A 27,905-nucleotide genomic window follows, 5' to 3' on the forward strand; every position below is an offset into this window, starting at 1 on the left:
TATTCTAATAAATGATGATGATGATGATGATGACAAACAATAAAACAAATAGCGGTCTGCACACCGTATAATAATCCTAATTAGTCAGATGTTCTACTATGTCATTCACTCCATCTTGTCTTTGTCCTCCATTTTTAATTAGAAGTCACCCCCGGAGGCAGATGGCACATTAGTGTTTATAACGCAAAGCAGATTTGCAGCCATACTCTCATACAATTGTGTTCGTGTTGTTTATTAATGCTGTGTGGAGTTGGGTGAAAAGGTACAAGACGTGTGTTAGTGTTCTACCATATCTGACTCTGAGGCCATGCATCAATTGTCAATGATGCCTCACATAACAAAAGAAATGAGCAACATCAGCATTTAAACGTGCTGATAGCACGATTTGTAGTCATTGGGCAGGATCCAGGCTTATTGTATATGTATAAGTCCAAGGTTGTACATATGTCACTATCCTCCTGTTTGTTTTACATCTAATTATTCAGTTGTGCAGCGATGTGTTTATCTTTTTATTTAAGTTGTTGAGCCACGTCTGACATATTTTACGGTGTTCTCTATGCGCTCTGTTTTTTCTAAAAGGCTTTATTTTCTATCCCCAACCCTGGACTTCTATAGTTGTAGTATGTAACAGGAAATAGGGTGTGCTCATTCAGTCTCTTTTTGTTGTATGCTAAGGTGAAAGAAGGTGCGACAATTTCATTATTGAAACTAAAAAAAATTGATAATGTTTTATGAATGAGTGTTTTGGAGGGGAAGGGTGGATTCTTGTGCAGGGATAGCGTCTACCGACTGAAGCTTTTTTTTCTTCCAGAGACGGGGTGCGGCAAACCACTTATTTTATTTATGTATTAGTTTATTTTTGGATTGAGGTATTGAAAAAGCATTGACTCAGCAAGTTACCTTAATGGTGTGAATACATTGTGAATCATTGTTTTTAGGGTGATCTTGGCTGCAATGTGACATTATTGATATAATAACAGGGTTGCGTTCACCCGCACCCCCCCCTCCCCGACACGCAGAATGTGTGAATGTGACCACTGTTTTAGCGCCTCCTCCACCAGAGTGTTAATTAGCTTTATTAAGGGTCACAACACACAAATATCTTCAAACGTGACTATAATGTATTTTGATGTGATTTAGTGTCATCTAGAAGGAGGCGTGCCAAATCAGACTTTTAATTGTGTTTAGGGTCGAGAGTGGGGATATTTGTTTTGTTTGGAGGCTCTTGCCTCAGCGTGATGAGTTGTGGCCGCCCTAGGCTGCGGATGAGAAGATTCTGGAAGAAGGTGGCAGGCAAGCAGGCAGTGAGCAGATTAAAGATGATATCGTGCGGCGGTGCAGGAATGATTACGGAGGTACAAGACGCAGGCCCAGTTGCTGACGAGGTGGAGAGTAGCCCATAGGTTGACGGATAGAATAATAACGAAACATATCATTTATGACTGTATTTCAGTTGATAGGCTCGCATCAGAGTTGAGGGCTGTTCACACGCAGATGCTGCGACAGCAAATCTGGCTCGTCTTTAGACGCCGACGGTGAATCTAGAAAAGATGCAGGTTTTCGATTGAGAGTCTTGCTCCACAGCCATACAAAAAGAGGACATCGCCACATGTTATTTGGGGTCACCGCTAATGGTGGTGTGTCCTGCAACATTTGGTTGCTTTGTTTTAACAGATTGTACATGTTATCCGCCCAGAAGAAATAACGTGCGAATGAATCGACAACCTTTTAGATGGAAACATGTAGTAGTTTTGATTGCTCAACCGCTCGCGAGACATTTTGGAGATAAACTACTGAAGCTTTCAATTTCGCTCTGCTTGCCTCAGCCCCTGCGGCCAGCGCTCGATGCTCGCCTCTTTTCAACTGCTTTGCAGATAAAATGTTCACTTTTGAAAGTTGCCAGTGGGCGGGCAGACTATAGTTGCCAGTGAGACAATGTTGAATGACTCAATGAATGAAAAATTATGAAGAGCTAGTGTCTGTGTCAAAGGTGCCTCGTCCACACATAAAGAAAGTCCATCATTTTTGTTATAATGTCTAAACAATTTGGGGCATGATGATAAATAAGTAACTTTGTACATCTTTATAGCACATACAAAAACACTCTTAAATGCCAAGTTAAATCAAAAGTAGCATTATATTTGCAACTCATGCAAGTAAAAACAACTACTAGTGTCCCCCATGAATATTTGTGCAGTTAATTTATCGTCTCCCAGTCCTATGTAACAAAAAGTAGTCCTTTAAACCACCAGACTGCCATTACAGTTTCACTGCTAGAATTATTGAAGTGTTCACTTGTATTTTACAGTTTTTTAGAAGGATCTCAACAGGTTCAGGATCAAAAAACTAAATCCCAGGGAGTGAGAAATTAGTTCCTGTGGCGCAGTAAATAGTAAAAGCAAAGAGAGGATGAAGTGCATGCATTAATCCTGGAGTCAAAGCAATCTTGTAATCCACTCACTATGCTAATTGCCTGTTCTTTCTGCTGCAAAGGGGCCTTTTACAGGCCATTAAATGGCACTGAGTGCTTGACAAAAGATCGCCAGCATGTGTACCCCCCACTACCCAATGGCGCCCATCTACTCGCACTCTATTTCACACTTAGTGAGGCTGTCGCAGTCCCACGCGTTGCTCTTCCAAATAAAATGGAGGAAAACAAACGGCGCCGGCAGCCGTTGTTTATTTTGAAGATATAGTCGGCGTGGACGTGCAAACGGCACTCCCGTTGTGATAGCAAAGCGACAAATAAGTGCGCCGAAGAATAAGAATGCACCTCTGATTTCTGTGAACGTGCTGACTGCAGTTGTCCACAGACATGAAAAAGCGTAAAAAGCTATGGTTAGTTAGTTTTTTTTCCGCTTAGGTTTTTTCCCCCACATTGAGTACGTGCGCGCATCTTTATTTTTTTTTCTTTGGGCAGGAGGTTCATCAAATATAACATTTTGTACCCTATGTTCCAAAATGTATTTTTTTTCCTAGTCGCACCAAATCAAGCCGATAAATAATCTGCTGAAGTGGTTTTAGATAAATTCGTTGATGCAGTCTATCAAAATCGCAGATTTTCACATTGGCTGTAGCAGGTACGTGTAGAACCAACCGCTCGCAATAAACTGGGGTTAACCGAACTGTACAAGTACAAAATATGAGGTCATATACAAGCGTTCGAACCCTATTTTCAATGCCATCCATCACTAGCAAGGTGCAAAGAGTCATTGTGGATGATGGCTTTTGGAGGCCCCCAAAATTAACAACAAACTAAAGGCGGACGATCGATAGATTGTGTCTGGAGAAATGATGAAGCGGCGCTTCACAGGAGGGAAAATCAATGTCGCTTGCTCTCTCCCGTGTGCCTCCATCTTTCTTTCGCACAGCTTCAACTTGAGCTTTACGGTGCTTGTGTATGTATGTGTGTGTGCGTGTGGGGAAGCCGTTTAATGTTCCTTTTGTTTCTTCCCTTTTAGGCCGTAAGGACCCTCTGCCACTTTGATGTGTGAGCCTAGCGATGGCCCCGCAGTGGAAGTAAGTAAGTGTGCTGTCCTCACCGTTTATTAGCCCTCCTGTGTATCCATAGACCGCTCTCTTAGGTTTAAATGTTGGTACACCCACCGCTTATTTAGTGTAAATGTTGTTGTCACAGGTAAAACTCCACATATTATGTGCATTTATTTGTAGTTATTAGTCTTGGTAGCGCACCCCGCAGAACAGGAGTGCATAACAATGAATCATATTGTAATGAGAGTGGATGAAATACATTGTATTGTAATGTGCTTTCCGTAGTATGTGTCTTACTTTTTTATGTATGGGACTGGGTTAATACCAACATGCGACTTATATAGTTTTTTTTTTTAATTCTCTCAGCACCAACAGCCTGCTATGTTTTTTTAAGGGTTTAGTTATCTGAAAAACGTATGTTAACAGATGCCTATTTAGTCTTTTGTGCTGCATTTTACTATTGGTACATTTGTTTTTTATTTCAAAGTTGATGTAAACAAATTCACCTTAATCAGATTGTAATTTGAGGACATCATATTGTGATGGCAGTGGATGGGATTGTGATTGGGGTATTTTGTATTACAACGTCACTCTCTTAAAATAGTCATAGTTTTTTTTCTTCACAAAAACGATTAAAATCGTTGGTAAATGTAAAACATATCAAGAAACCGTTTTTTGCGAAGAAAACAAAAAGTAAAAAAGAGATTTTAACAAGGCGTCCATGACGAGAGTTAAATTATGAATTACAGGCTCTTTAACAAAAAAATGGCTGTGTGTTAAGACCTACCGTATGCATGCATGTACATTTATGTGTATGTATGTATATATGTCCTAAGCAACACGCTTATTTAATTATATATTTATTCATGTATTTATTTCTTGACCTACTTATTACCTATCTATTACCTATCTATTTATGTCTAAAATGCTTTTCCTATTCCTGCATCCTCACCCTCTTGCCACTGGAACAACGAAATTTCCCGAATACGGGATGAATAAAGTTATCCAATCCAATCTTTATTGAAGTGAATTGCATTGTATGAATGAGGTCATATTTAGAGGGAGTGACTTTCATCAAAATTGAAGAAAATCGTGTTATAATTCAATTCAATTCAATTTATTGGCAAGAAAAAGCACAAGGCTAAGGGCCATGTAACAAAGATACAAGTATATAATGGTATACGCACTACTGTATATCATGACCGGCCTGAACTGCAACTTGCTATGATGATAGACATTGAAAAATATTTACTACTCGTGTTGCCTGACACAACCTGCAGAATCAGAATTCATGAGAAACGTGTAGGGCTCATTTGCATGAGATCAGATAGCTCCTCCATGATGGAAGCTTTTCTATAACTTGACTTTGGGGCCATTTTGAAGTACATGCAAACAGGCATTACGTTGCATGTCACTTTTTTTCTCTTTTTTCTTTGGTTTTAATTCTTCGGCAGTGACAACACTGCAAGCCTTTGAAAAATAATCCCATTATGTTTCCCGGGCATTACGTTAATAAAGTTCTCAGAGCGGAAAATCAGAGCCTCTGGAGCTCAACATTAGCTCTCGTAGTTCAACGGGCGTACAGTTCAAGGAAAAAAAAAAAAAGAGAGAGACATAAATGAACACGCGTGAAGAAAAGAAAAGTGAGGCTTTGGTGGGAGTCTTTGTGAACAACAAAATTTTGGCTGCATGAGGTGTTCCTCCCGTGACATTTCACACTTGATACATGTTAATGGTCTCTATGGTTACCATCCATCTTAACTTGGCGTTAAATGCTACCATCCCTCCTAATTCGCAAAGCGCTTTGTGTACATAGCCTCAAATTTATTCTTGGATTAGAGTGAAGAAGAGCATACTTGAAATGAACTTTATTGCATTTGCTTTGGAGTTCAACACGGACTAATTGGATTGCGTCCAATATCATTTCGGAGTGTTTCATGTCATTATTGGAGTGTGGCATAATTTTTACTAGACTTTATTGTCTCTCAAGTATAACTGCGGGTGCAGTGGTCCAGTTACTTGACACACTCACACTTAGAGTGGGGCTAGTTACCACTAAATGACTGTATATCATGACTCACTGGTGACCAGTCCAGCATTGTAGTTTTGTTTTGTTTTATTTAGTTAAAAAAATGATCTGCCCCACATGATCCTTGAATTTTAATGCACATATTCTGGTCGACTTGTTACATTTTATCATGCTCGGAAAATGTGTCCGATTTACTAGTATGCTTGAGAATACCTCCGACGTCGTGAACGCAGCCAATCTTGTCGTGGCTGGAGGTGATTTAATTTAGCCAATAGAGTCTATGTAACTTAAATGGATGTGTGAAAGGAGTTGGATTGAATTGTATCAGAATTGTAGTTACTATTATCACATCATTATTCGAGTGGATTGTAATTGGACTTGAATGTAATCACATTTCAACTGGAGCAATTAGTGTTGTACACCATTTGTAATGTTATCGTATCAAACTCGAGTGAATAATATAAAGTTGCTAATACTGTAACAGGAGAGAATCATATTGTTCCATAAATAGGGTGGAACCTATCAGTTTGCATCATAATTTTCATAAATCCTATTTTCTTGTAGATGGTGTGACGTGTATTCTCTGAAATGGGGTGAATTGTAATGTAATTGGAGTGACCGGTATGATAAAGGTGGAATCAGTCTGCATTTGAGAGATTATATATTGTCATGGAACTTCACAAATCCTACATTAGGGGCAGTGACCGTATTGCATTTGTCCAACAACCAAGCAAGATAAAAAGACATTGAAGGAGCACGTCTCCCTCTTTCTACATCTGCTGTCAGCATCCCGCTGATGTGACAGCGGAGAAGTCCAACACCTTGCCACCTCCTTCGGAGATGAAAAATAAGTTTGCCTATGTAGAGATTCCCTGCCTGGGAACTCACTTAAAGCTATTGTCACTGAGCAAAGAACCAAACAAACTAGTGTATCCACACTTGCTTCCAATCCTTCCCAGTAGGGCATGAATTCAAGGTACAGCATTTCGGACTACAATCTCCATTAGGATGAAGAGCTCTGACCTAATTAGCTGACTTTGTCAAGTGAAAGTGCAGTGCCCAACCCCTCTTGTGTTTTGCTTCTTCAACATGATTACGTTTTAATGAGACTGGATGCAATGTAAAGAATAGCTCTTTTTTGGAAATATCACTTTAAAAAATACAAAGACAGTACCACCAGCAACAGTTAAATATATTAGTCGTAGAGCTAAGAGTTTCCCAAAAATGAGACGGGAATGAAACCAAATCGAACTATATTGGAGGCCAGTCATAATGGATTGCTTTGCGACCCGAGAGTCTCCATCATTTGATCACTCGGGATAGGTTACCATTCACCATCTTGGAATGGGCGCCATGAACCAACCTCATACTGGTCACAAGTAATTCACTCTGAAATTGTCATCAGTCATTAATATTGGATTTTGTGCCAATTGCTGGAAAGGAGGATTTCACAAGAAATTTTCGATGGGTACTAGGAAAGACTCTGGTGTTGCAGCATAATGAAAGCTCAATTTACAATATCGAACTCATTCTACTTTCCTGCCTGCTTTTTTGCTTCTTGCTCTGAGGCTAATCACACTCCAGCAAGATGATTAATGGCGCCTTCCGCTCTCAAATGGTCTGGCAGAATTAAACAAGCCGAGTGTCACCAGACAAAGATTTTCTGATGGCAGAGGATTTTTGTTGTCTTCAATGCTTCGCTGCAGACATTAATTCCTACGCTTTTCTGAACAGGAGGGGAATTACATCAAGGGTTTTATTGGATTTTTTTGTATGCTACTCTAGTTTATAAATATTCTCATTAGTTTTAATTGCTCTCTCATTGTTTTGTTTCATGGCAATAACTCTATTGATATTAACATACTAAGCCCGCAAATATCATTCTAACCTGTCAAAGCAGATGGATGGATGGATGCATAGATGGATAGAATTTTTATAGCTTTAGGTTGATTGTTCAATGCCAGAAGACTAATTATTTTGAACTACAGTCAACAAGTGAAAATTTATGTAAAAAGTAAAATGAAATTGCCAAAGTAAATTTCAGATTTAAAATTCAGTTTTTTTTTCATCTTTCATACTGCCCATCCTCAAAAGAGTTGCTGGAACCTAACCCAAATGTCTTCGGGCAAAAGGCAGACTACACCCTAGAGTGGTCGCTAGTCAGGGCACACAGAGAGACAGACAACGACTCACACTGCCACCAAGTGGGAATCGAACCCACCCTGCCTGCACCAAAATCAAGCGGAAGAACCACTGCATCATCGGGTGGCCAATTCTGTTTTATACTATAAATATTATGTTGATGTTAAAAGATGGGAGTACATGTCCATTCTCACTAGTGTATAATAATACTAATATATAGTAACAACATTTCTTCACATTCTCAAAACCTAACCGACATTACTATTACCCTAACTCTCATCCTAAACAAAATCCTATATCCTTACCCATAATTCTTACCCCAATTTTAGCTCAAAAGATAATCTCACCTTTCCCGGAATCTTCTCAAAACCCTCAAACCTGTTAAACCCTTTCAATTGAAAATAAAACTCTTATAAATTTGGCACGGCATAGAGGAGTGAAGACATACACAAAACAAACTATCAGGGTAGTTTAATTTGAAGGGGATGACAGGTGACAGGTGGTTTGCAGCAAATGGAATTGACTATTATCACTCCCACAGCAGTGCAAACCACTCTCTTTTAAAAGTGCCTGCTTGCTCAGACCTGCAAAATTATGACCCACCTCTACTTAGATCCAAACAGTTTTTTGAAAATGTTTTTAATTACCACCCTAGACTCGCGCTAGTTACAAAAAAAAGAGCCCGGTATCCACAAAAACATTCTTTGCATTTGTTTTATAGTATTGTTTTCAATTATGTACAATCTCACACTTTACCTCACCTACTATACCAATGCCCCAACCCTAATGTTTACATTTTAACTGTTCCCCTATTGTTTTTTTTTTTTACTCGTTCTAACTCAGGACAAGCACATGGTATTGATGTGTCATTATAATGTATTTTTTCTGCCGAGTATTAAACTATAGGCAATTGTTGGAGAAACTGAACATGAATTCAAGATACACCTCTATTCTTCTCCCTCCATTATCTTGACATAAATTAAATCAATTTCAAACAAGGAGCGCCAAGCAGCATCTTGGGAAAACGTATCAGGTAGCAATAGCGAGCTGAAGGACTCCCAGCTTACCTTTTAACAGCGACTTAAAACCAGGGACAAAAAATGAACGCACGTTCCTTTTCATCTCAGAGATGAAATCCTCTGCAGGCCAAAATGTGAAAGGAAAAACGTGCAGGTAAGAAGGCAACGTGAAATGTAAATGAGCGAGGGAGAGCGTGTAGGGAGGAGCCTTGACAGCGAGCTTGTCAAAATGTCTACCATGAATACTGCAACATGCTTCACGCTTTTAACATGCAGACACACCTACACACACACTTGCACTTGTGCACAGTAAAGAAGAAGACTACTCAGGTGTGGGCTGACAGACATATGGACGGATGGGTTTGTGGAGGGATGGTTGAATATATTGATGGGTAAACATGTTGGCAAAGGATGGAAGGTGGAAGAATGGATGATGGATGGATGGATAGATGGATAAATTGAACAAATGAATAGTAATTGAAGTGGATGGTTACAGAGAATGACTAATTCAACACATTGATAATAATAAAGTGGATAGATGATTGAATGGATAATGCAGTTTACATGAAGGAAAATTGAAAGGATAGATTAGAGGACATTTCGATGGAATTTGGCAATGAGTGTATACCGATCAGATGCATCGATGACTAATAGAGGATGGATAAGTAGGTGGGATAGTGGAGTGATAATCGCAATAAATCATAAACAGGCACTTACTGCTCTATATAGGCAACCTTGGTTATTATCTTCAAAATGATAACATTTCCTAAATGGCTCTTTTGCTGTTATTCACATTGAATTCTAATCCACCTTGCCAGGGCCTCACATGTCCACCACATTGGGCCTAAGTGTTGCTTCCATGTGTCCTCAGGGGCTTCATACCGAGAAGCCTCAGTAGGAGATCGTCTCGCCGACCTGATTTCATTCGTGCCTCCATCTCGCTCACACCTGCGACTATTTGGGAGCCATTTTGTGGAGTGGGTCATTCTGTTACAAATGACACCATGGTTACAGTCCGCTGGCTTGAGCACCGTCATTTTTCATGGTTTTGTCATAATGCAGCACATAATTACCTTCTTGATGATGCGAGACACGATCATGAATATTTATCAAATTGCGTCCTGTCATCAGCATGATAAAGGAAATGGATGGAGTTCATCCATTTTCTATAGTGCTTAACCTATGTTGGATCTAGCCAAAGTCCACATAGTGTTTCAGCTATCTTATATATATATATATGTGTATATATATATATATATATGTGTATATATATATATATATATATATATATATATATATATATATATATATATATATATATATATATATATGTATATATATATATATATATATATATATATGTGTATATATATATATATATATGTATATATATATATATATGTATATATATATATATGTATATATATATATATATATATGTATGTATGTATGGCAGCTGCCGTCTCTATCAATGAGCCTGCTAAGAGGATAATCATGAGGGAAGCTTTAGAACCATGTTAAAGCGCATCAACAATGGGAACATCTGAACTAAAATACTACTCATAATTTATCTTCTGCTTCAAAAGATAATCACGACTATAGGCGTCCTTTAAACCTCTTACGTCCTCTCAACTCCCCAAACGGATAATTATTGTAATGGAAGGTACCTTTTCCAAATGTAAAAATATTGACAGGTTCATTATAATTCCTGCCTAACTGTTACCCTTTATTTCCCTCCTGGAAAGATGTGGCATTTATTTAGGATCATGTCTCAGCTTCATGAGAATTTAAGTGTCTTTTACTAGAAATCCATCCAGAGAGACATTTCCAGAGAAGATTTTTCTCTTGGATAAAATCTCAGGAGGGTGATTTACCAGGAACATTGCTGAAGTCTAACTTATTTGTAAAAGGGAATGGTATCAAATGTATCTTGATCATTGAGCATCTCTAATCTTCCAAACATATTTCACTCACTCAATCAGTCCAGCCTGAGCCAGATTTTGTACTATAAGGTTCAGTTACATTTTACTCCCTGTCCTAACTCCTATGAAGTTCAGTTAAAAAAAGTTATTCATTTACTGCTATAAGATTTCTTCAGTTTAATTGTGTAAAAAAAAAAGAAAAAAGAATGGTGTTCAAAAAGTGTTCAAACAGCCTGCCTGTATGTTTTTGGGATGTGGATGGAAACCGGAGTACCCGTAGAAAACCCACACAAGCCCTTGGAGAACATGCAAAGTCCACACAGTGAGGACTGACCTGGATCGAACCCTCAACCCCAGAAATGCAAGGCCATCGCGCCAACCACTCAGCCGCCAAATTTAGTGATGAATTTTTCTGGAATACCATATGATTTTTTTTGGCAAAGGACTGGCCAAAAACAGAAAAATGAAATAATGCTGCTGCTGTGGCGTCCTGATTTCTCGCAATTAGCCATGTGCTAGGAAACACCCTTGACGCCGCTGACCTCCTGTCGCGCAGCGGGCGTCACGACTGGAAGCTTCTCCCGGTTTATTACGGCTGCGAGTGTTATGGTAATGAAAGAAGGGTGTGTGTGGTGGTGATAGCGCCACAGGAAGTATAGCCTATTATCCACTGCTGTGTACTCTTATCCACCACCGGCCGACGGTAATAATGGCATGGCAGAGGCCAACTTTTCTGTTCTGATGATGATGCCGGTGGATGGAAAACAGTTCAAATGTATACTGGTGGGTCTACGGAGCAGAGACAGTGTTTTCCACTATCCGTTTACTGAATTTAACATGAGCTGCACTATCTTTTCCCAGCATGGAGTTGCTCTTAATTACCCAAACATTTGTTATTGCCAGCAGGAATGATCATGGAATTAAAAAAATAAATACAATTTAAAATAAATAGCATTCTATTATTATTTTTGCTATATGTGCATAGGTATACTGCAATATTTTAGTATTATCTCTGACATTAGCATATCTTTGCTTTGCAGGAGTTGCTGACAACTCACTGAGTTAAGTCAACTTCAAGGCCCGAGACTACGGTAAGAGTTTTCTTCTAAAGTGCTATACACGTTTTTGGTGATGATGACAATCTGGTGAAAATCCAAAATATGGGGATCAGGACAAGACGTTTGCGATATTGGATTCCTCCTGAAGTCACAAACTTTGACAGATTGAAAGTGTTAAAGAAATATTTTTGCTGGTGTGTTACCTGAAGCCTTCAAGCTTTATCAGCTAGAGGAAATATTGACTTGCGACAATTTCACTTTTCTCGCATTATTACTTTTGAACCGTGCATGTGTGGGTGTGACACGTGAACAAATAACACACATTTGTTTGAGCAAAGAGAACATAAGCAAAAATGGTTTGGTGAGCCACAAAAACCCAAAGGAGTCTCTGAATGAATGTTTTGTGGCTTGAGTGTGTGTTAGTGCATAGCCCACTAAATAACTAAGTGTGGGTATGTATTTGTGTGTGCATATATATGGTTTTTATATATGTATGTATGTATGTATGTATGTATGTATGTATGTATGTATGTATGTATGTATGTATGTATGTATATATGTATGTATGTATGTATGTATATATGTATGTATGTGTACATGTGTATATGTATATATGTGTGTGTGTGTATATATATATATATATATATATATATATATATATATATATATATATATATATATATATATATATATATATATATATATATATATATATATATATATATATATATATCTCAGTGGCGGTCGGTGCATTTTCTGGTAGTGCCTTCAACGTATCAATCCAACCCTCAAACTATTTTATGGCTATAAAACCTCTACTGCAGCTACAGCTGCGACACATAGAAAACAATCAATAAATCAATGCACAATAATGGGGTAAAATCCACTCCCTAGCAGCATTTCATGATTAAATACAAATACTGGAGCTTTTCAGACATTAAAACCAGGCCAGGGGGGCAATTTTCCTGGGAAAAGACAGTGATGAACGTCAATGGCGTACGGGCAAACATTGCCTGAAAATGGGGTAAAATCCAGCCGAAAACAGCATTTATTGATTAAATACAAATACTGGAGCTTTTTAGACATCAGAACCGGGCCCGGAGTATCATTTCCCCGGTAAAAAGACAGCGATGAACGTCGATACGTCCATACGTGAAATGACAAAAAATGCACTAAAATTAGGTAAAATCCACTTCCTAGCAGCATTTATTGATTGAATACAAATACTGGAGCTTTTGAGACATTACAACCAGGCCAGGGGGTGATTTCCTCGGGAAAAGACAGCGATGGACGTCAATGGCGAAACGGCAAAAATTAAACTGGGGTAAAATCCACATCCTTGGAGCATTTAGTGATTAAATACAAACACTGGAGCTTTTCAGGTATCAGAACCGGGCCCACAATTGAAATATTATTTAGGAATATAGCCATATTATACTCACCAAAAATTCTTTTTAACTGTACGCAATATCCATCCTCCTTTCTTCCTTCTTTCCTATCGCCATCGAAGCTAATGATGAAAGTCGAGCCTGTCCTGTCATATTTCCGGCATAGTCCGTTTTGAAAATGGCTTTAAATTAACACAACTATATATTTGGTTGTGCAGCTAAGTTAGCGCACTGAAAGTGGCGCACACACCATTTTCCCGGCTGTAACAGGCTTGCTAGCTTCGGAGTTGACCGCCCTTTCTTAATGATGTCCATTTTTTTCTGGAAAAGTCAGTCTGGAAAATAGCTTTGTGAGCAAATCTGCAACAGAATCCATTTGTTTTTGCCTCTGTCGGCCATTGTCGGTGGAGTTTGCGATCTCGGGCTGCCTCACTATGGCTTTGGCCCGCCTACTAGCCAATCATAGTTGGTGAAAGCAATGACGTATCCCAGCCAGCAAAATGGCAATCCCTCCGAAAAAACATTGTGGGGTTGCCAACTCGAAATCTGATTGGTTAAAAGCAACAGTCTAGTTTAATGCAGCAGAGCCCGCAGAACTGATTGTGAAGGCTTTGAGGCAGATCTGATCTGGCAACAAATCATGGCTGAAATGTGATTGGTTAAATGCTTCAATATGAAAACACAGATCTGGAAGCAGTGCAACCAGGGGGAAAAGCAATGAAAGGAAGCTAACAGACCATTTGGAATAATAAGTACGTATTGATGGACAAAATATAATATGATTCAGATGTTTCTTAGGCCAGCAGAAAAGGCCCTGACGGCCCGCCACTAGTGTATATATATATATATATATATATATATATATATATATATATATATATATATATATATATGTGTATATATATATATATGTGTATATATGTATATATATATATATATGTATATATGTATATATATATATGTATATATGTATATATATGTGTGTGTATGTATATATATGAATGTATGTGTATATATACATGTGTATATATATGTATGTATATGTGTATGTATATGTATATATATATTTGTGTATATATGTATATATATGTATATATGTATGTGTGTATATATGTGTATATATGTATGTGTATATATATGTATATATGTGTGTATATATATATATACACATATATATATATATATATATATATATATACGTGTATGTATATATGTATGTATGTATATCTATCTAGCTACGGGTATGTATGTATATCTATCTAGCTATATATCTATCTATTTACTCATGTGAATCTGAGCTCTATTCAAATACTTATGGTACTTTTGAAAGCAACCATGCATTGCAATTGGTATGCACATTCCCTTTTTTACCTTTTTAACTTTCCCTGAAGCGCCAGAGTTGAGTGGCGCACTCCAGTCGAGCAGGCCCTTGACATTTGGTGAGGGCGTGGGACTTGAAAGACTGAAGCTGGTTAAAGATTCCCTCAAACACACAAAGCTGTATAGACCTTTCACATGAGTAAAAAATACTCGAGCCTGGGTGCGATTTGGCTTATTTTCCTCTTCAGGTAGACTTTTGATTTGGACTTTTTTTGGTAGGTTCAGACCTTGTTGTTTTATAAATTGACTATGAATCTCGGCAATTTTAGGTCAATTTTTATCTATGGTACTTGTTCTTTCTTTCTTTTTTAAAATTGAATCCATTCATTGGTTCATTGCAAGCGGGCTTCTTCCATAGTCCAATGTAGGCGGTCTTAGTATTGAGAGATGGAATTGTATGACATTGGCATGAATTAAAATGACATTTTATCAAACTATATATCTTATTTTACTTGATGTTATAATAGCAATGCATTTTATGCAATACTCGAGAAAATACCTTTTAATTACAGATACCAGATGTGAGTTATTGGTGTATCCATTGTTGTATTATTGGATTTTTATGATTTAGCACTTGTTAAAATTGAGTCACTACATCTGTCCAATTAATTTAATAAACAAAACCATAAAAAATTGAGGCACTTGAGCAGAAAGGTTCTGCAACCCCTTGTTTACATTATATTTCCTCCCATGTGGGCTTGTGAAAACAGCGAATGAGCTTTAAAGGAGCAACATAATAACCCTCTCTCCTGAAGTAAGATGGGGCCTTGACCCCATCTCCTGAGCTTGCCAAAGAAGAAAAAAAAATCTCCGAAGCTTGCCGATTACCAATTTGCGACTCTCGAGAAATGCCGCGTTGAGTTGCGGTAAGATGTCAAACAAACACAAAAGCCACGTAGGCTGTTGTCATCACGCCAAAGCTTTTCTTTCACTAATAAGCAAGCAGAGCTTCTCTTGGGACGAGCAGCTGGTCGTGTTTTTACAACACCATCAACGCACGCCACTCCTCGTTCATCAGCAGCTGTTAGCCACGCATCCTCGCACCTAATTGCTCTCACTCGCATTCAGGCCACAGCCTAACATTTTTTTCGGTAACAGTTATCAGGGCCTGATGGATACTGGATGCTGCATGGAGCTAATTGAGGAGAGTTGTTTTTCTTTAAACCAGGGGTTCACTGAGAACTGGCAGGGATAACGAGGTGGGCGTAGCTAGTTTACAAGGCAAAATGACAAAAATGCCGTTAACCAAGTTGATTATAATAACCTTGGCGTTGACTCCCAAAAAAGCCATCCAGTTATTTGTCGCATGCTTCCTTCTTAAAAATTAACTTAACTCTGGTCCACAACCAAAAAAGTAAATTATCTTTTGTATCAAAAGTACGAACCCCTGTGTGGCAAAAAAGCAATTCCAGAATTCACTTATTTAGTGTGCCGCAGGGCTCACTCATTCGGTGCGCAGCAGGGATTACTTGTTTGCTCCCTGCTATGGTTTCCTCGTCTGTTGCTACCAAAAAGGGAACACTGATACGCACCCACGCGCGCAAACTTTGTTATCCGGGCAAGTTAGTAAGCAAACAAGTATTGTGGGTGGAGGTATGGGTGTTTATTTGTGCGTTTGTTTGGGTGAGGGTTTGTGTTTGTTTGTTTGTTTTTCCCTAAAGAAGGATGTCCTCTACGCCCTTTTTATCTCTAGTACACAACCTGATTTGAATAGGGACATAGTGGGAATTTAAGTCGGTCGACCATGAATGCATCATCATGATCATCATAACCTTTGTCTGAGTGATTAGCATACATATTTGCTTCAGTCTGCATCGGCTTTAAAACATACGCTCGTATAAAAGGATATACTACGAAGGCTCTTAACTCTTAAAAAGCCAGAACTTTCAATTATTTGAATGCTTCCTCAGTCCTGTGTACTATAATTTTTATACTATTTAAATCATAATATAATTTATAATTCTACAGTATTTCACTGGTCTATAGCAATATAAATAGTACCTTTTTGGAATAAAACCGTAAAAAAACAGGCACCATTCATCCCCAGCACACTGCAGGATCAATAACTCAGCAATTATTTAAACAGTTTTGATGCATAAAAATAAATATAATCAGGCTCCCTGACCCATACAACATGGCTACCTAGTTTCACGCATGGATATGCACAGTTTGACTCCTTCTCCTGTAATGCCCTCCCGTGTGTGTAAGCCTGGAGAATAGTAAAACACAAAATGAGTCAAGTGACCCACGTCTTAGTGGCATATACACAGAAACAATCGTGCAAAGTACATTTTTACATTTCAATCCTTCACCCCCATCAAAGAATCATTTTGCATATAAATTTGACAGAAACATTCGAGAGTTGGTTAGGGTTTATTCATGAAGGCTTTATCTATTTGGCCCCTCGTTTAGCATCGCGACAAAGACAGTCCAAATGGAAGAAGGTATATCTCTTCTTCAGCTCTTCCTGAACGTGAAAAGATAATTGTCTCCTCGCCAGAAGGAGAGGGGGGAGGTGTGTATCTGTGTGACCCCCTGAGCAGGTACGAGGGTCCCTTCTGAGGTGTCGTAATTACTTGTGCTGATAGAGGTGAAGAGAGGACGCCGCCCGCTTCGCAGCAAAATCGCACCCTCTTCCCCCTCTTGCACTTGCCATATGCAGCGTTTAATGTCAGTGTAATCTGTAAAGGTTAGCGCTGTACATCTCTACAAGTAGCTGAATCAGTGCTCTGGAAACACACTGTGACATTAAGAAGCCTGGCGCCCTTTAGTCCACTTTAATATGACCACACGGGTTGCTTCGCTACGGTCGGCAACAGTAATCACAATGGAAACCAGCTTTTCTTAGGCTATGTTCATACTAAAGACTGGTTATCCCTTTTTTCAGGTTTGAGTTTATTTCTTCTTTTCAACACAAGGACGAGTGAAAAGTTTAAACACTAAATCAGACCTCATCGTGAATTGAGTAAATTTAGTATGCATCGGTTTTCAGTTTAATGATCTTTTTTTATTGAAGGACTTCGAAGTTGATATAAACGGGGCAGTTAAAGGTCTAATTTGAAAATAAAACCCTTAACATGAAATGCTCTTGCAAAGAGGTTTTTGAATGAACTCATTCGGTATCAGGGACATAGTTTTACTTTTATTCAAACTGAACCATTTAGTCATATGTGATTACAGCATTTGTACTAAATTAGTTTTTTGTTTTTTTCTCAGTACTTGGCGCATAGTGCTTTTAGAGAGTCTAGACTGTCTTACCATCGATTAAAGAGATTAAATTCCATTATTTCCCTCGGCAGTATTCGATAATTGGACATTTGAAATAGTTGTCATCAACCTGTGACAAAATACTTCAAGAATGAAGCATTTTCTTCTATTCACACCGAACCGCTGACACAATTGTAGGAGAATGATGTCACCTAAAGACTATCCTATTTGCAGTGTGAAAGTACAGTATGTCCGTAACGTTGTTACGGATTGTAACTAATTGAATTGCTCAGGTTGGCAAAATTTCTCTGGAGACATCAAAGCACACTGCACTCCAAACGCAATCTAGCGTGACGGTTGGGGGGGTCGGATAGTTCACGCACAAAGCTGTAATGGACCACTGCATCCCACTGAGGCCTGACTGTGCTCGTGCGTATGCTGGAGTTTCACAATGTCGTGACCAACAATTTTTCTTGGTTTCTAATTTTTTAGTAGACCCCTGCTCATTTTTGCTAAAATGATGGTCTATTCACTCTTTTGTGCCAAAGGATCTTCACGGCCAAAACAAAGAGGGACATAAACTGAGGCAGAGCGACAGACACAGCCAAATTCCCATAAACACAGTCATCATCATCATCATAATTATCCAACGCATGAGCTTTCTGTCATCTTCTCAATGTCAGCACATTTGCACGGTGAGCATTAGTGCCATGTTTTGAGGAGTAAAATGATACATTAAGGTATATTACAGCACTCGCGTGGAAAAGCGCGACTCTACTCCGCCATTACAGAATTGTCTTCTGACGGTTTTGTGACATTTCCCTGTCGTAGTTTTCAGACTCGCCAAGTAGAAAATTGCTTGGTGCGGGTTCATAATTACGCGTGTGGATCACCTCTGAGCCAAGCGTGCGCCGCTTCCGATGGGTTGCTCAACGTGGCGGATATAGCATAATGCCGCTAATCACCACCAGTTCCCCTTTTTAGTGGCCTTGCTGATCACATGACTCCAAGCAGAAAAATAGATGCCAGTTCTTTTTTGGTACTAATCCGCACATGGAACTTCCCATTTGCATGACAATAACATTGACTACAGTGATGGCACGCCAATGCATACATTTCAGCCCACCCCTACTAACTTGTATTCGAGGTTCGACATTCTCAAAGAGAATTGTTTAAATACAGTTCATATATACAGTTCATATATCGTGAGCAATTATTTCTTTGGTGGGCTCTAATGTGAAGCTTCCACCTATCATTTTCAAAAGTTTCCTACCCTACTTTGGTGTTAACTTTATATGAACTTCTCGGACCTCTAATGGTATCTCTTATCTTTTCTTGCTGCTGTTGGCCCTCAGTACAAGAATGACTATGCTAATAAGCATGGAAAGGTGAGCGGAATGTTACAAATAAAAAAGTAAATGAGATATACTATATAACAATCCAAAGCCATATAGAGAATCCTCTCGGATCCCTTCTCTGCGGATCAGCAAGAGACGGAGAGATTAACAAATTCAGGAGTTTAAGGAGAAAAGAGAAAGGCAGGGCGAGTCATGTGCGGGGTATCGATGTAAAAGGCAAAATTAGAATTGATTTATGAAGAAGTGAAGGGTGCTAGACTGAGGGGGGTTGGGATCTGGCACAAACTCCTGCGAATCCCTAATCCGCCTGTCTTGGAGGAAATCTCCGTGGCAGAAGCAGCTTCTCATTACTCTCACAGACAGGCAAGGCGTTGCAGATTGGATGCGAGGCGAGCTCCGAGGCGACGTTAAGATGCCGAACCTCAGCAGGCCTAATGGGATTCTTGTAAACATCCTGCTCACCAGAGTATTAACAGTTTCACAGGTGGTTGATCCACTTTAAGGCCGCTAACACTGTCCACATCAATAATATGCTGCCCAAGTTGTTCTAACCAATGTGAGGCCTTAAGCTGTCAGAGAACCATATGACAGGTTGTGGCATTTTTTTTGTATATTGAGAAACCACAAAAACCCTAATCCTGACATAAAAAAGGAAAATAAAAATGTAGGATTTGTGTCATAACTGTCACAACAGAATTTATGTCCAGTATTTATTTACTGTTTTTACCTATTGTTTTATTGCAGTTGGATAAAAAAAAATTGGTCGGTGGGCCACAGTTTGGACAACCCGTACCCTGGCACCAAATCCACGATATATTTCTAAACCCAAACATTATTTGGCCTAACCCACACACATGAAGCCCAACTCTGCCTTATGACTAACTATAAATCTCACCATCCCTTCTAACCGACTAATCGAATCCAAATTTTAACGGTAAACAATAATAAATGTAATTTCAAACGTAACTTTCAAATTTAAAAACTATTAGGAAACCAAACATGCACTACTCACATTATATTAGTCTTGGATTTGTAATGCTTTTTAACATGAACAGAACAGAACAAGAGTTGTGCATTGTGAGAATTGTGCATATATGTATTGTGTGATTTTTCTGTAGTCTTGGCGGAGGCCTGCTCGCCATTTAGTCTTCCTGCTAAACCAGATTAATGACTTGAGCAGTCAGAGGCGATGCCAGGCCGCCCGCATCGTGCCGAGGGTCAAGAGGCTGGCAGCCATTTTCCGGGAGCTTGGCACCGCCAACCCTCACCCTGTGGCAAAAAGTGAAAGTCGGCACTTAATGAAAATTCTACATCCCAGAGGGGGGTGCTCGTGTTCGTGTTCGTGCAGAACGTTGCAGTCGATTATCTCGGCTTTGATCCAGGCTCACAACCCAGAGTCTGTTCATGGCAGCGCGGGCGTGCGGCGACAAACCGCTTTCATCCTCGACGACACCACTGGCGCAACAAGCTGTGATCACACGCCGAGATGCACATAACAACATTAGCATTTGCGCTAAAGGCACTATTCTGTCAACGATCAACTACAAGAACTCGCATAGAAGGAAATGGTGTGTTTTATCCCTCTACCACTTCAGGGATATGAACTTCCAGGAAATCACTACAGCAAAATAAATAAATACATTTTAACGTTCCTGGTTTGTTTGCAAAGGACTGAAATTGACCAAAATAATGTACTTCAATTTTATCCTAAAGGATTTCAGCTATTACGAAGTTGCCACTATTCACTTTCTTAACCAATGTATTTAGTTTTTATTTTTCCATCAGTTAGAGGGTGTTGCTAGCATTGCAGTATGCCCAGAGAATGACATTCAACTAATGTTGTGCTTGCAACCAGATCGAGGTTTATAGTAACCTCCTGCCCTAAATGGTCTCTGCAAAATTGAGTTTTGACATTTCAAAATCCATAAAATGAGATACCGAAGGAGGGGAAAATCCAAGATTTGAAGTGATCGATCATCATAGAAATATCCTGTTTAAAATTTCCTACCAGTTTTGCAGTCAATTTATATTTTAATTTGTGTTTTTTGTTGTTTGAAAACTTCAGGTCATGAAACCTGTTTTACATAGCAACATTAAATTTGGTAGGTTTGCCAGTCATCAGTAGGCCTGCCAAAAAATATCTCAAGACGCCCCTATGTACACTTCAACCATGTCCTACTGTGTAACAGGCCTTGCACTTCACCGTGACCACTTTACTGAATCAAAGTAAAGTCCACACAGCAGATCAATGTAGTTGATTGATTGTCGCGGGAAGCTATTTTTCAGTTGAGATTAGCTGTTTAGAGTTGTCATAATTTGGTCTGAACTACATGGGATAACTAAGTGAGAAACAGACTGTCGAGTGAATGTTCTGAAGAGCGTCCTGTCAAGAGAACAGCTTAATGGAAGCTATATAAATTATTAGCACCCCTGCAATCGGTTCATTTCCGAGTGAAGTCGCGTGAAATGAATGCAGGGATTTCTCATTACAGTTTATCAAACATCCAGCTGGCAGCTCCGTCCATCAAAAGCAAGGTAATTACTTTGTTTTCAGACACCTTCTGCCAAGCTTCCAAGGTCAGTTTAATACATCAACCCACTTATTTTTGTCAGTAAAGCCATGATCAATTTAAGTATGGCAGTTTCACGTCATTGTGGGTGCTAGATTTAAAGATCTCAATTGCTTGCCTTTTAAGAACAGACTCCATGAACTTTCCTACACTAGTTCATAGGACTTTGTGATAAATGTAACTACCAAAGGTTTAAGACAATCGGGATTGAACGTTTTAGCAGTCCCTACCGTAATACTGGCAAGTCATCAAACTTGGTGGAAAAATTTTGCAAGATATTTAGAAATAGGACACAAACTCATATTCGTAATCGTTAAAAATCTGAAGATTTTTTTTTCAATAAAACTTCCTTCAGAGGCTGGAATTTCCAGTGAATTCCAAGTAGCACAAAATATCACGTCTAAATCAAAATCGCAAATTTCCTTCTGATTCTGATTAGATGTTTCCAGCAGCAAGTCTTTGAGACACTTTGCAAACCTTGAGTGATCATCGGGTAATCCAGTGTTTTTTAATTTTCATCAATGTGGCGCCAAATAAGCAAATTACCAACGCCTACTTCACAAGCCAGACGTTTAACGGCGCCATTAAATCACAATAGCGCGCTTTCCGTCTGGCAATTAACCTTTTGTTAAACCAATAATTATTTTGTGGTTACACCACGACAAACGTTAAGGTCCTGAAGGAGCCCCTAGCCTAGTTGTAATGGATGTCTTCTGCCCTATAAAATGACGGAAATGTGTGCAGCGGTTTTAGCACCTTATTAGCTTTACTCGTGTCAAACGATGGCAGACAATTTCGGGCCAAAGTAATGCTATAATCTAAGGCACTGTGAGTAAAATATATTGGTTTATATAGAACTCAGCTGTAATATACCTCAGAAGTTAAAAAAAAGCCCTCAGTGAGACTGGCCTGATTTTTTTTTTCTTCAAACTTTTAATTTCTATTGATTGTGAAATGTTCCACCTGAAGATGGCTGTGGCATATCAAACTACTGCGTTGATGTTGAGCCAGAATTTTATTGATGTTCAAACATGATTAAACAACTACAAAAATGTTCAGTATTAATGCCAAGGCAAGAGCCTATTGATTTTGAAGATTTTTCTTAGGAGCTTGTTTCTACATCACCACAAATGGACCTGGACATATTTCTATCTCCGTCAATCTCGTAGTAATTGCTGTTGGAGCGTAATTAGTCACTGGAATTACCTGGCAAAATGAAGTCAAGTCATGATTGATGGCCACCAGCTATTTTGTCACATGACTGGGGACAATCTGTGACCAATCGCATACCTTGCAGAACTCACGGGGAACATGACACATTTATCAGCGGAGTCTCCATTACCTTTCGCAGGATGGAGAATAGATTCGATTCCAAATGGAGCTGTCTGCCCTCCAGCCTTGCAGATAAAACTAACCTGTGAAGGATTTGGATGGATATCCCGATGTGTTATGATTACATTAGTCATAAAAAACCCTCTTGCACTGTCAATCATGCTTTGCCACTTTCGCAACTCAGTTTCAGATGTATTACCTACCACATGAGGAAAAGGGGGTTAAAGTAAAACATTTTTCAGTAATTATTGCTGTCCAACAATACTCCTCCCATCCCCGGACTTTCATCTAATCTCCCCGAGGGTGTTGGGACCTCACTTATACATCATTTGTTGTACAACCATCTGGTGAAATGTGTACCAGATATTGCGGTAATCCCAATCCACACACGGAGCCACATTGCAGTCTTTGTCCTTAAGCACCTCCTAATCTCTTTGCGTTGACAATAAAATGCATGCCATGCTGATCCGTGCGGGAATCCATAATGATGATAGGGACAGATCAATATTGCAGCACACTTCGGAGTCGTTGTCACTGCTGGATATTGACATACCAGCCCTCGTTTCCTGTGAGCACATGCTGTTGATGACTGAAAATGCCCTTGCTGTCTGTCATCTGTTTCTGCACACAGTTAGAAAAAGGATACGGAATGACGATTCCCACAAAGATTTGAAATCTCAGTGTCAGGCAATGATTGGAAAATGATGACACTGTAATCCACCTTCATTAGATATATGCAAAAAAAATGTTGTTTTTGATGCCTGCTGCCAGCTGGGGCTTTTTGGGCCATTTTTGTATCCTTCAGAATCTGTCAAAATCCACTTCACAAAATAACCAACTTCACGTGAATATATATATATATATATATATATATATATATATATATATATATATATATATATATATATATATATAGATATATATAGATATAGATATAGATATAGATATAGATATATATATAGATATAGATAGATAGATAGAGATAGATAGATAGATAGAGATAGATAGATAGATAGATAGAGATAGATAGATAGATAGATATAGATAGATAGATAGAGATAGATAGATAGAGATAGATAGATAGATATAGATAGATAGATAGATAGATATATATAGATATATATAGATAGATATAGATATAGATATATATATATATATATATATATATATATATATATATAAACTGAGCTTACAAGGGACACATTTCGTCCTGTATTATCATGAAGCCCGAAAAGCTCGCAATTGCCTTATACAATACAAAATGGATGTGGATTTATACCTCAATATTAAATCTAATTCATTTTAAACATTATTGCGACACAAACATGATTTAGTGATTATATATTTGCAAAAAATCACTTGATTTTTGATGTTGCAGTAATGAAAGTTGTCAAAATAGTTTTCTTTAATAAACCGAAAAAATCGACGGGCTGCAATGAACAATTATTCCACACATGCGCTGGCTACGACTGCCTGCCTTCTGAACCCGGACTGCAAAGGTCCGCACCTCTACCCGCGCCATTAGTATAGACTCATTTGTTTTGCATTAATTATGCATTCGTGTCAAGGCAGTAATGATGACAAGGTCAGGCCGCACCAGGCGGGATTAAATGTCGGAATATTCCTCACATCTCGCTTAAAACTGCATAACGGGTTGCTCGCTACTTTAGGACTATTGGGGCCATCAGCAAGACATCCAATCTGTGACATTTTGCCCTAAAATCATGCATGAGGAATCGTCTAATTTCATGGTGGATTTAATGGCGTACCAACATGACAGAATCCACCATTTTCCCTTGGTCTTTGCCTTTCACACAGACACGCGGCCAGAAAGACTGTGATCCGATAATAAGATATAATGAAATGTGTTTTATAACATAATTATCTGACCACAATAATTACTTTCCAAATAATAGAGTATGAGTAACGGCTGTCAGGTGTTCAACTTCACAGCCCCACGCCACCATTATGTAATACCATTCCCTACAGACTGTGTCCCATGCCAGTTTTAGCTTTCTCTACTTCTTGCAAAGGAAAACAATTAAAATAATTTCTTCCTCGTGTTCACTTTTTGCGGTTAGTCGAAAAAAGTGACATATTGAGCACCACTCTTGAACACAATCACATACATAAGAGTGTCCACACTGTTATTGCTGGACTGTATGAGATAAATGTTTTTAAAGAGGCAGGAATGACATCTTTTTACAGGCAGACTATAAGTGACTTGAGACACTAGTTTAATGCAAAGAACATACACACACCTTATTGGAAAGTATCACTCCTGTAATGAAAAATCCACAAAAGAAAGGCAACCATTGCTTTCTACATGATGGGCCAGAAGCAGTGAGTTATAGTTGTTGGACGTCACACCCTTCGTCCTCCCATTACGGCATAACCTTTAAACAAAGGTTCCGTTAATCTGACTGTTATACACGGCCCTTGTTTTGAAAACAATGTTTTTAGAAATGAAAAGAAAAAATATTACTGTCGTTGATGAGGTGTAAAAGGGGTGAGCTGTAGCACCCCCCATCCTTCTGCCTTGCCACACTCTCATTAGCGGTTGCCATCTGTCTGAGCAGACCACGCGTGACTTCAACACTCTTTTCTTTTGGCCCACTGTCACACCTTTGGACACAGCACCTCCTCGGTCAGAATGACACCTTCATCATCCACACTCTTGTCAAGTTAAATCTGTTTCGCGTCACTTTTGTCTTCACAATCTGAACTCAACTGAAAGTACTTGCAGGCAAGCATCTACTATACCTGTATTGCACTTAATATAATAAGATTTCAGTCTAAATATCACTTTAAATATTCACTTTAATACAGGTGTGTTAAAATGTAATTTCCAACATTTAATGTAAAAATATCAACTCGGTGCAACCGATTTTTATTCCGATTGCAGCGGATCAATGACATGAAGAGTGTGGTATCACATTGTGCATTTCGCAGTGCAACTATCCCACTTTCACATCGACACTGTGACTTTCCATGCCATCAGTTTTTTCTCCACCGAGCACATTGAAGAAGTCAGTTCCGGGCTCAGTCCGACGCTCCGTGTCTTGTCGCGCTGGTAATTCCCTGGGGGAATTGGAGCTGACAATCTTGCGGCAGCCAGACATGAAATCCCGTTGATCCGTAAGGACAAGCCTCAGCCTCAGAGCTCCCTTACAGGCACAGCGATTCAACCACAACACAGTGACACGAAGACAAGGCCAATGACAAAGCCACTGATTTGAGAATTCCTCGTAGGTTTACTCCAATGTGAAGCTCAAGTCCTTGGCGACGCTCACATACTTTTGATTAAAAGTTTGATTGGCAGGCACCATACAAGATGGAGATTTTTTTCCTGGGTGTATTGCCCTCAACTTACCAGAGAGAAAATTAGAGGCAACTACAGCTACTTAGACAAGAAAAATAAACCGGAGATTATTGAATTAGAATAGAGTTGAAACATATCACCATGGAAATGTATTGTATCTCAACCAGGGTAAATGTTAATCTTTGGAAGTGATTTGTAACACAGCTTTATATTCTCTTTTATTACAGCACAAGTTCATTCAATCATCAATTTTTGATTAGACGGAATTACTAGGTGTAAGTTTTATTTAGAATGAATTGCACTGGAGTTGGAATGAATCGTATCATATCGGTATTGGAGGGAATGCCAGTAAATTGCTGACTGGCGACCAGTCTGGGGTGCAATCAGCTGGGGTGCGTGGCACGGAAGATGAATGAATGAACTTCACTATAATTACAATGATATTCACTTCACTCCACATCACTCCAATTGTGTTGTAATTCACTCCAACTCTGGAACCATTTAATTCGGTTAGAATGCAATTTATTTCTATTTTACCCCATTTACGATGCGTTAGTAAATAATTCAGTTTTATCCAGTGATTGCACTGAAATTACCAACTGCACTTGTAATTTATTTTTTATATACTCCCATCAGAGGGAAGTGGAGACTTGATAGTTATAACTTGGGCAACAGCAGGCCTTTGGAAAAATAGGACGAATACTTTGTTACCAGGTGACCTTTTCCTGTGTTCACCTTTAAGAATGCCTCAATTCTTTTCTGCCACACAAAAGCATTGCAAATATTGAACAAAAAGCCTTTGCAGATCCCAAAGCATCTTGTGGGAGTCCAACATGAGACCTTTCTGTTTGGAACATAACCCCCATAGGCCACATTGTTGAACGTCGGTAAATGTCAGCCGCAATGACTCAAAAGTGAGGCTTTAAAAAGCATGCTGGTATACTACAGATAACAAATGACAAGAAGTCAGCTGTTGCAAAAAGCTAATATTAGCAGTCTAAGTCGCCAGCCTTGTCAAACGTGATGGACAGATGGATTCCAATGCAACACACCTGTCTCATCCTATTTAAATTAAAGTATTACCCATCCCTTTGCCTTTTTGTCCTACCCTGAATCCTCAAATTCACTTCAGGCCTCAATAATTTGATGAATTTATCAGAACTGATCTGCTCTCTTTCAAAAGTACTCATGGTACATGATTGTTTATCAAAGAAACTTTAACCTGCTTGAAAATCATTGAAATCGAAAAGAGAAAATATCACTCAAGCCTACAAATTTCATATGGGTGGACAACCTGTGATGCTTCTCTGTAGTATGTGGTGCACCTGAGGCGAAGAGCTCTGTGTGAGCTTTGCTGTGCTGTCCATTGTAATTGCCTGAGGATTTGGAATGCGTGCCCCTCTCCTCCACTCTGCTGCCATTAATAATGCACACCAGCTTTTACTGGATTCTTACAAGATAGACGAGCACTGCCTTTCTTTAATTCTTTTTTTCTCTTTTCAAACCCTCGCCTCCAACTCTATCTACTGAAGACGCGTAATGCGGAGATTGGGCTGCCTGAGGTGCGCTGGGAAACTAACAAAAAATCTTCATTCGTGCCCAGGTACGAGTTTTCGCTCTCTCTCTTTCTCTCGATCATGCAAAACCAGGCAGGCCAAAAGAGAAATGCAGAAATAGACATTTCTG

At 39.0% G+C, this 27,905-nt stretch overlaps 1 protein-coding gene across 19 annotated transcripts in view; it reads left to right on the forward strand.

Moving 5' to 3' along the window:
* mgat4c (mgat4 family member C) overlaps positions 1-27,905 on the forward strand; it is a 54,332-nt gene that overhangs the window by 14,178 nt on the left and 12,249 nt on the right. For 6 of the 19 annotated variants that reach the window (XM_077596664.1, XM_077596672.1, XM_077596668.1 and 3 more), the window contains exons 2-3: positions 3,462-3,519; positions 11,645-11,695. Coding sequence is in view for 6 of the 19 variants with exons in the window: in XM_077596660.1 (XP_077452786.1) it covers positions 27,759-27,822 (64 nt within the window). In the remaining 13 variants the exon portion in view is untranslated. Of the gene's footprint in view, positions 1-3,461; positions 3,524-11,644; positions 11,696-27,751; positions 27,823-27,905 lie in introns of all 19 variants that reach the window. The other 13 variants (XM_077596665.1, XM_077596657.1, XM_077596659.1 and 10 more) reach the window with 3 other exon arrangements.

The sequence above is a fragment of the Stigmatopora argus genome, chromosome 3, assembly GCF_051989625.1.
Source record: "Stigmatopora argus isolate UIUO_Sarg chromosome 3, RoL_Sarg_1.0, whole genome shotgun sequence".
Classification (NCBI taxonomy): Eukaryota; Metazoa; Chordata; class Actinopteri; order Syngnathiformes; family Syngnathidae; genus Stigmatopora; species Stigmatopora argus.